At 35.8% G+C, this 11,042-nt stretch overlaps 1 protein-coding gene across 1 annotated transcript in view; it reads left to right on the forward strand.

The window, feature by feature from the left end:
• The first annotated feature begins 2,834 nt into the window (after positions 1 to 2,834).
• LOC6033673 (pickpocket protein 28) overlaps positions 2,835 to 11,042 on the forward strand; it is a 64,521-nt gene continuing 56,313 nt past the window's right edge. Inside the window, 5 exon segments of the mRNA XM_038262609.1 lie at positions 2,835 to 2,898; positions 3,422 to 3,812; positions 7,999 to 8,150; positions 8,362 to 8,479; positions 8,661 to 8,810. Of these exon segments, the coding sequence (XP_038118537.1) occupies positions 2,867 to 2,898; positions 3,422 to 3,812; positions 7,999 to 8,150; positions 8,362 to 8,479; positions 8,661 to 8,810 (843 nt within the window). The 5' untranslated portion in view covers positions 2,835 to 2,866.

An 11,042-nucleotide genomic window follows, 5' to 3' on the forward strand; every position in this document is an offset into this window, starting at 1 on the left:
AAAATGGCTAATGAACAGGGCAATTCTCTACGAAATCGACCGATTTCGACCTTTTTTTTGTTGTATTTTATGGTTTGGCTCAAACTTTGTGGGAGCCATACCTATGACCAAAAAGGTATTTGGTGTCGTTGGTTCACCCATACAAGTCTCCATACAATTTTGGCAGCTGTCCATACAAAAACGGTACGTAAATATTCAAACAAATGTAACTTTTGAGTGAATTTTCTGATCAATTTGGTGTCTTGGGCAAAGTTGTAGGTATTGTTAAGGACTATTGAGAAAAAATAGGTACACGGATAAAAAGTTTGCTGATTTTTAAATTAACTTTTTTCACAAAAAAATTCCCAAAATATGAATATAAGATTATCGAGATTTTATTATACGTTTTAGAGCACAAAAACTCGCAACTTTTGAGCCATAGTATGGTATGGTCGAAAAAGTAGTGATTTTAGAAAAAAATCTAAATTTCATGCAAAAATAAATTTGACATGATTTTTACGTTAAAATTGAATTTGCAATCGAAAAATACTTAACAGATTTTTGATAAAGGGCTCCGTTTTCAAGATAAGGCCAACGAAAATTTGATTTCAGCAAAATATGCCAATTTTGTTTAGACTTATTACTTTTATTTAGAATTTTTATTTGAAAATCACCTGATCAAGAAAACTCTTTATACAAAATGATATGGGAAAATTCAAAAATATTTATCTTTTTGAGGAATTTTTTGATCGATTTGGTGTTTTTGGCAAAGTTGTAGGTATGCATAAAAACTACACTGAAAAAAATGATTGTGTGATAATTTTTAATTTAACTTTTTGTCACTAAAACTTGATTTGCAAAAATAACACATTTTTTTTATTTTTGTTTATTTCCTGATATGTTTAAGGAGACATCAAATGCCAATTTTTCAGAAATTTTCAATATGGGCAAAAAATCCTTGATCTCATTATGAATTTTTGAATCCATTCTGATTTTTTTCAATAAAATTGAAATATCGGTCGCAAAATTTTTTCAACTTCATTTTTCGATGCAAAATCAAATTTGCAATCAAAAAGTACCTTAATGAAACCTTGATTAATTATTTTTTTGTTAATTAGTACTTATGTTTGCCCAGCTTAAAAAATATTTTTGAAAATCTGAAAAAAATCTCTTTATTTTTCTTATTTTAACTTTGTTGATACGACTCTAAGTTGCTGAGACATAGCCATGTAAAGATTTAAAAACAGAAAAAATGGTGTTCTCTAAGTTTCACACAAATAACCCACCATTTTCAAATGTCGATATCTCAGCAACTAATGGTCCGATTTACAATGTTAAATTATGAATCATTGGTGAAAATTTCTAATCTTTTCGAAAACAATATTTTCAAAACGTTTAAATCAAGACAAACATTTCAAAAGCGCGTAATATTGAACGTTTGGTCGATTTCGATTAAAAAATGACTTCAAAAAATACAGATTTTTGAATTTTTATACATCATTTTTGTATGGACAGCTGCGACCGAGCCACGTAGCCCAGTGGTAACGCTTCCGCCTCGTAAGCGGTAGATCGAGGTTCGAATCCCGGCTCGGACTAACACAACTGGTGATCTTTTCCCTTCTGGAATCGATTGCTTAGTAAAGGGAAGGTAGTGTATCGTCACAAACTGGACCTTATCACGACACCTTAGGGAGGCGACTTATGGAATGTTAACATTAACCTTAACATGTTAACATGTTGAGAATGAAACTGCCACTGAATCCGCTTTGTAAATGCCGGCCCCGATACTCCTCAAGGGTGTTCCCCTCAGGAACTGGGAAAGATTTACTTTACTTTTTACAGCTGCGAATAATCTATCGATTGACTCGTAAATTTTGGTATTTGGTTATCCGGGATCAGAGAAATTCAACTATTTTACAAATTTTCTTAGTGGGTGCATCAACAGATTTTAAAATCAGCTTTAACCTTTTTTCAGCTTTAACCTTTTGTTTAAAATCAAGTTTTGGGTTTCAATGAAACCATTCGCTTTATTATTTTTATTATTTGTCAATATCGGTCAAAATTTTCCAATAATTTCAGAGGAGTTTGATAAAACATTTTAATACCAAAGAAATACCAAACTATTGTGTTCCATCATTGATAAATTGAGCAATTTTGCAATATCAAAACATTACCTAAAATTGGTATAATTCCACATTTTGCTCTTGTATAATCCTTAAAGCATATTTTGAAGGATCTAGGAATACCAAAATTTAGTATTGATACCAGAGAAAGGTATTATAACGCATTTCCTTATTATTTACCCATGCTCGGAAGGTCAAAGCAAATTTTATTGGAAGTTTTTGCATTTGCACCCCTTCTTCTCAAAACAATAAACGGGGGCCATATATTAAGTATTGCTTTTACATTTGATTATAAAATCTTTTACAATTTTTTATTCAAAGATTCTATTTATTTTCACTCTGATGATTTTTCTGTCCAGTTTTCTCATCTTACGCATCCTTTTTCTCCCCTCGCTAAATAAAGATGCAATAAGACACGTTCTGCAGATATTGTTACGCTTGAATAATTTGTCATCCATCGAACGACGAGTCCTCTTCCTTCTTCTCCCTCATCAAGTGAACGAACACCGCGGCGATGGTGATGATGATTGATCCGCGGCAGCCGTGGCAAAATCCCGCCAACCTGCGCCAGGTGAGTGGGCTCGACCTTTCGTCACGGGCCGTCTCAAGTGTCACGAAATCTTCGAGTGATTCGGCAAAAGTCACGCTGGGGACTCCATCAGCAGAGGCGAGCCGGCGGTGGCCACCCGGGCCGGAAACGGTACAGCTTCAAGCGCGAGCTGTTCCAACTTTGGGACACCATCACGACGCATTGCTACCGGCAGATGGTGCAAAAGGATCGCAGCATTTGGGAGAGGTGAGTTGAACTGTTAGGCATTTCTTATAAAAGAATGTTTGTCAGATTTCTTTGTCCACATTTTTCTAAAGTTTTATAAAGCTGCTTTTTTGTTAACCTCAAATTTACATCTTTACGATCTGCTAAAAAATATGTTTTCCTGTCAAGATAGCACAAACAAAGCAAAAATTTAAAAGTATCAAAAAAATCATTTTTAAATAAAATTATGATCAACTCGTGCTAATTTATTTATTTGGTTTTCATTTCTGGATAAATTTTTAACAAGTTTATGCGGAGTTGACAAGTAATTTAATGAACGTATGGTTAGTTTCAACCTCAGAGTTTCACACAATGACCAGCATAAACTAATCGGACAGATTTTAATTGAAAATGTTCAGAACAGATTTGGAAAACCACCATCAAGTTGATTAGTATTTTGTTTCTAAAATTCAAACAAAATTCCATGTAAAAATGTCATTTTTTATTCAAGCTTAAATTATCACGAATTCACCCAACTCCGATTCTAACCCGTTACACCCCACAGGTTGATGTGGTTCTTCATTCTCGTCATCGAGGCGGCCGTCCTGGCTGCCATTCTCAACACGGCCTGGATCGGCTTCACGTCCAGCCCGCTAATCACAACGCTGCACGACACCCTCTACCCGGTCCAAAACGTTCCCTTTCCGGCCATTTCGTTGTGCAACAATAATCGGATTTCCCGCGCCGCTGCCGTCCGCTATGCCGAGGTCCTCGCCCGAAAGGACCCGGACGGGCGTAACGTTAGCTACTTTCTGGAGCAGGTACGGTTGCTGGGGAAGCTGTACGACTTTGACTACGAAAATTTGCACCAGATGACGCAGTTTCAGGAGTTTCTGGACGTGCACGACATCAGCAACGCTTCCGGGATCTTTAGTGCGTTCGAAGCGCTAACGAAGGTGGGTGGTCGTGTGCCTTCAAATCGATAGCCATTAGGACAACTATTATGGGACGGCATTGGATCGGTTCTCAGCAAAATCAAAGCTTTATGGCATGAAATGTAAATTTACCTCAAAATTCTTCTGAATTAGGAATTGTTTTTTTTTATATATTGACAACGATTATTTCATTCTCAGAGTTTTCATTTAATAAGCAAAATTATTGAAAAACTGGGCCAACCTCAGTCAAATAATCTGTATTTAAATTGATGAATTGATTTTTAACATCCAAATTGAAAAAAATATTTTTCCATGCAAATGTATCTGGAAAATATAATCCCTTTGCGCAAAGTGAGAACTGAACTGAACCAATCATTCTCAAACTTTGGGAGCGCCTCAAAATAAATCAATTTCTGGACTGGAAAATCGATTTTATTAGTACCGTAAAACGGGGTGACTTTGATAGCCGGGGTGACTTTGATAGGTTTGCGATTTTTCCGCAAAATGAAGAGTACAATTAAAATACGTAAGGAATGGTTCAGAAACATACTGACCGTGGTAGATAAGTGTTCAAAGTACCTCATGAAGAACTTTTCATAAATTTTTGAAAAGTTTATAAAGTTAGTTAACTATAGTTAAGAAAATGTGGATGAAAGTCATTATTTTAAACTTCTCAAAGTGTCATGACTTTCTCAATGAACATGATTTTTAATCGGAAAACGGAATGCATTTTCGGATTCTTTGGACAATTTTCCACTAGGAGAAGGTTAAATAAGTTTGTAAATAATAAATAATATGTGTTTTGAAACACAATTAAACAAAATCTCCAAATTTATAGGCAAATTCAGTTGAACAAATTTCATGTAAAATGTGAAAACTTGTGATTCGTGCTTCAAATTCAGTTTAAAATGCAATATAAATCGATAATTTTATCAACAAAACTATTTTTAACAAATTTCAGGCAAAATTCCGACTTTTTAACAATTTTACCTAAAATTTATATGTATTTTGTTAAAAAGCTTATAAACTTAGTTAACTTAATATAAACATTGATTTTTTTCTTACAAACTATATCAGCTACTTTAGTGATGGTACATTTAACGTATAAATAAAGTTTGAACATCTTTAATATGATTTTAACAAGAAAAACTATGACTATCAAAGTCACCCCGGAATTAAAACTAAGAATTTTTAACATAACTATTTTTCTAAACACTATTGAAAAAACTTTTTTTCCAAAATAGCGCATGGACTTTGTGTGGCCTACCCCAGTACATGTTTTAAAAATAATAATCTTGAGAAAAACCTTACCTGTTGGAAAATATTCTAAAAACAAATTGAAATCCTATCAAAGTCACCCCGGTTTACGGTACACGTCAAGACACGTTTTTCAGCGATTTTTAACTCGAAGGCGTGAAGGAATAGACATTTTGCGTTAAAGGAACTTTTGTGTAAAATTGTAAAGTTCCGAAAAAACATATTTTCACAACAAAAAAAGTTTGAAAATCGATGCCATTAAAATCGTAAGATAAGCAACTGAATTTTCGGAAATCGAATAAACTTTGCGGATTTTAATTTTAATACGTTTTGAAAAATCATCTGCATTTTGAAACCCTGAAAGTAACTTTTTAAAGTGAAACGAAATTCAACAAAAATGTGAAGTAGACAAAAACAAAAAGTTTATGTAAAAGATAAGGGGTGTTGAATTTAAGATGAGTCATATGGATTTTAAGAGGCAGTATTTATAATTTGCTCGATATGTACTAGAGGTCGTATCTCCAAATATGAGCCCTCTATGACAAAGGGAAGTGGGGTAAAATGAGCATTGAATTTTAAGGTCCAAAAAATATGAAAAATCTTAAACTTGCTCGCATTTTCGTAAAACTTGGTCAATTTCCATTCTCTAAGTTGCATTTTAAAGATCTTTTGAAGCCCTTTGAAAGATCCTTTGAAGCCCTTCGATACGTCAAAAGCTTTATCAAGTAGATGAATCTTTTTATACCCCTATTCAAAAATTTGGTAAACATTATTCTAATTCATGTTAAATGGCATTTTTTCCAATCAAATTTACAGCTCCAATAGAAAAAAAACCAATTAGGCCAGCTATTCTAAGTTATTCCTAAAACTCAACCATAAGATTTTAAAAGCGTTTTATTTTTTGGAAAGCTCGTATAAACAAGACCCTTTGAAGTGTTTGTGACTAATGCTAACGACCAAACGCGGAAACAAAATTTTTAACATTGTTATTAATTTTCTAGTATAAAATACACAGAGCCGTACCTTGGGTCCACGGCGCCCTTGGCGAAGCATCAATATGGCGCCCCTCCCAAATTTACAAGCATTTTGATAAATTGATGTTAATTTCCAATGATTGCTTCGATGAGTTTAGGTTTTGTAATTGCAATTGGAGACATAAATATGATGGTTAAAATCAGAAACACAGTTTATAATGCACAGAATTTAATGCTCAATCATAATAAATTTTGCTATAACTTGTTAACTAATTTGATATGTTCTAAGCATGCATAATTTGATCTGATCTAATATTAATGTGATTGTAAAAGCATAAATCATTCCCGAATTCGTAAAAATATTTAGTTGATAAGGCATTGGATTTCATTTCGGTATAATTAGAAAAAAAAAATTCAAGAGAAACGTATAAGTTTCAATGATAAATCAATTTCATTTTCAAAGAAGTTCAAAATATGGCTGTATTATTTTCACAATTTGACTGATTGTAATTCACAGCCATATTAACGTGAAAATAACATATAGTTGTAATTTTTTTAGTCTAGAACGTTAACTTAAACTTCATTAAACAACGGTCCAAACCTAATGCTGTATTAATTTTGAAATGCTTTTCTGAACCACTTATTCTGTCACTTAAGGGCCCTTCTTTGATGAAAAAAAAAATTTAGCATTGTTTATAAATTAAAAAAAAACGCTCGAGTAGAAATATTCATACAATTGATTTTGGCGCCCCTAAATCAATTTTTGTTTATATTTTTAACCAAAGTATCTAGTTATTTGTAGTTGTACTATATATATTTTGGCGCTCTTTCTGTTTTAAATACTTAATGAGGATGTTATAACTGACATGAAAATTTTGTATAATCATCGATTTCGGTGCTCCCCAAGGGCTAGCGCTCTTGGCGGTCGCCAACTGCGCCAACCTCTAGGTACAGCTCTGAAAATACATGTATTCATAAAAGATTTGCGTCGCACCTCGCGACGTCCGAGACGCCATTTGATTTTACTAGGACCGATTTTTCGAAAAAAAATTCCAACTTTCGCTTAAGGGTGCTCCAAATTTCATTGTAATATATACCAAAACATGCGCAAGGATCTATAGCCTACACCCCAGTGATGTGGGGCCAAAGTACCTAAAAACTGATATTTTTGAAAAAATCTTTTTTTACTGGCTAAATCTCATTTAAAATTCAAATGCAAAGCGCCAGCTCCTGTTACGTTCAATCAGGCTCATATTTGAAATATGGGCTCAGTATGCCCACCAGAACAAACCCCTGAATTCCCACCAAAAAGTCATTTTTGTTACACTCTAATATGTAAACATGAAAGTGGGTTTTCGAGCTTTTAATAAAAAGCTCAGTTTTAGAGCAGGATGACAGCCTTACTTCAGTGAAGAAGGCAAAAATATAAAATAATATTCTCAGGTGAGCCGTTAAAGCCACCGTGACCTCCGACACTCATTTTCGTTTTTCTTGAAATTGCAACAATATTTCATTTGTTTTTAGTTTTGGGCACTTGAAGGACGTGTAGATGAACAATCTCTAGTATTTTTTAAATTGGTTTATCGTAAGTATGTCGAATACCGATGCAAAAAGGGCTTTGTTTACCAATGGCTCTTACGGCTTTTTGAAAACTCACCAGAGAATTAATTAAGGCTGAGTTCAAAAAGGCCATGAAGGACAAAATAAATGATAAAGCAAGCAATTTAAAAAAAACTTCATTGAACTATGATTTGAAATCCTAGGATGAGAATAGTATTAACATTCTAACAAAATTTAAGGAGACAATTTGACAAAGAATCGCTAACCTCTTCTAATCGAAAGATTTCAAAAGCTCCGAATCCTTACCGCTGGCCAGCAGCCGTTCATCGCTTGCTGCAACTGCTGCGGCCTGCTTTCTCCTCAAGTCTTGATCCCAAAATGTCTGAAAAGTTTTCCCTTCTCCGTTATCATACTAGCTTTCCCCCCGCTGTGAAGATATGCTGCTGCGGTGCTTCTGGAAGAGCATCGAATTGCCGTGTATGACGAAAAACGATATGATTGAGGTGAGACGAACCCACTACGGCTTCTGCTGCACGTTCAACTTTATCGGACACACCGAAGATAACGAGTGAGTGTGTGTGTGTGTTGCTCACGGGAAATCTGAGGTTCCAGTTTTGTTCAGCTTTGATCGGGACGGGCAGGATTTTCTTTTCTTTTCCTCATCAAACTGGGTTCCTACAGAAGAGAAACATGATGATGACGAAGATGATGATTCTGTGTTTAGACTTGCTGAATGTATTTTCTTGTCATTATGTTTCATCACAAACTGCTGACAAAAGGATTCATCCTCCGTCGTACTATCTCGATGTGACCGGACCGGAGATGGGACTGGTGCTACTGGTGAACGGGTCGGCGAACGATTATTTCTACAATCTGTTCAACAGCATCGGATTCAGTGTGAGTATTGTTTGCTTATGTAAAACAGATCTTGTTCAGTTGAACAGTGGTTTAAGAATTATCTCCAAATCTTGGTTGATGGTTATGAAATGGGTTTCAAATATCTTAAATTCAACTTTCCATGTTTTAAAGCAACTTAGTTCGACATTTTATCTAAATCGCTTTTCAAATTATTACACAGCTTCAGGTTTTCAACCCCACTGAGGTGCCGGACATAACGTCTGGTGGAGTGCAAGAGCAGTTCATCCATTTGGGTACGGAAACCTTCATTCGTGTGGACGCCATTACCATCAACAGTGAGCCCGATGTCCGGAGATACTCCAAAGAGACGGTAAGGTTTATTCGTTCAAAGTTATGCAATTACAACTTATTCTCGCGTGAGGTACTTTTTGCTAATTTGATAAGTTTAATTGATAAACACCGGAAGCGGAAGCGGCAGAGTTGCTGTTTATTTACTTTCCACCCCCAAAACACATGTTTCTGGTTCACCATATATCTACACATCTGAACCTAATTTGGAACCACTCCAGTCCTGTACAGTTTAGTGGTTTTCCAGCTGCCCTGTTGCAGACAGGGCGCAACACTACATCAAACTGCAAGCCACAACACGTGGACGGTGCCAGGGCAACCACTTTTTCTACGTGGAATGTTCCATCCGTTCTCAAAATAAGCATTAGTGCTGTGCCGTAACTGCCGAATTACAGCCACTCTACTAAGCACTAGAAATGCGCGTATTTTTGACATGTTAAGAATTTTGCCTCTTTTGTCAATGAACATTAGACCTAGGAATACATGCTTTTCCCCTATCCTGCACTCGGTTTCACGCTACGATACGACGCGGCTCTCGTTTGGGTATTGCGTATCACGTGGCTTGTGTAGTGGGTCACCAAAGGCGACTAAAACAGCGATAATTACATGCAAAACAGTCCGCACCAAAAATGATAGAGATTTTGGTGTACCGTCGGTGTATGCAAAAAAGTGCGATTTTATTTAAATATACCTACTAATAGCGTAGCCATCAAACTGTCACTTATTTTGGCGCCAAAGAAGCACATGCCAATTCTATTACAAGATTGTGTTGTGACCATATGAGTTGAAAAAATTTCAGAAAAAAATTTAACACAAGAGCAATTCTCTACGAAATCGGTATTTTTTCTTCAATTTTAACTTTTGTATTTTTTAATCCGGCTGAAACTTTTTTGATGCCTTCGGTATGCCCAAAGCCATTTTGCATCATTAGTTTGTTTATATAATTTTCCATATGGGTAATTGATTAGTGCGCTGACCACGCGGACGCGCTGTCTTGTTTTTGCATGCTCATTTTCATTTCTTTTATGTCGCTGTTTGTGTGCATGGGGTGATTGGTTATTATAACTTATTGGACATCATAAGTGCAGAGCTTCAGGGACGCGCAGTCCTGTTCTTTTCGCGATAATTTTCATCGTAAATGATCGTAAAAATTTATTCCAACTGGCATCGATCGATTTTATGAAGAGTAAAGCGTCATTTATTTACTATTTTTGAAATTTGCTCGCGTTATCTAAATTGTAAAATATACTGATAAGTCCAGCCCATAGCACTACTGCTCGGCTGGCACGCGTTCGATTAAAAAAAAATTTTAAATGATCAATTATCTATCTTTCCGCAGCCGGCTGCCTAAGATTTAAAATTTTCAACCGATAAACAAAATGCTCATGGTCACATCACTGCCACTTGTGAATCCTGACCTCATACCCATCTACTAACCCCCTCAAAACTCATGTGATACTTTGTCGGAGAAACAGTCGATTGGGCGGTCTCTATCACTCAAGTATCGGACTAACATTCCCATCCACTTCCCCGTGACCCTACCACTGGTCGTGGCCGGCGCCGGTATTGATCAGCATGATAGGGGCCTTTGAGAAGTTGCGAAGCGAGGAAAGATAGCTCCCACTTATCTTCCACGGTTCGTGGATGTAACTTCTGGAGGTCCTGGTCAATAACGGAGTAGCAACTGCAGGTGGGCACCTATGCTTATGCTTATGCTTATAATTTTCCATATGGGTAATTCTCCGCCAACTCACACAGCAGTTGCCCCGACCCCTCTTCGATTTGCGTGAAACTTTGTCCCTTTGGGTAACTTTTGTCCCTGATCACGAATCCGAGGTCCGTTTTTTTGATGTCTCATGACGGAGGGGCGGTACGACCCCTTTCATTTTTGAACATGCGAAAAAAGAGGTGTTTTTCAATAATTTGCTTCCTGAAACGGTGATGAGATAGAAATTTGGTGTCAAAGGGACTTTCATGTAAAATTAGACGCCCGATTTGATGACGTACTTAGAATTCCGAAAAAACGTATTTTTCATCGAATAAAAACACTAAAAAAGTTTTAAAAATTCTCACATTTTCCGTTACTCGACTGTAAAAAATGTTGGAACCTGTCATTTTATGGGAAATTTAATGTTCTTTTCGAATCTACATTGACCCAGAAGGGTCATTTTTTCATTTAGAGCAAAAATTTTCATTTTAAAATTTCGAGTTTTCTAACTTTGCAGGGTTATTTTTAGAGTGTAACAATGTTGTT

The sequence above is a fragment of the Culex quinquefasciatus genome, chromosome 1 (genome assembly GCF_015732765.1).
Source record: "Culex quinquefasciatus strain JHB chromosome 1, VPISU_Cqui_1.0_pri_paternal, whole genome shotgun sequence".
In the NCBI taxonomy this organism is placed as follows: domain Eukaryota; kingdom Metazoa; phylum Arthropoda; class Insecta; order Diptera; family Culicidae; genus Culex; species Culex quinquefasciatus.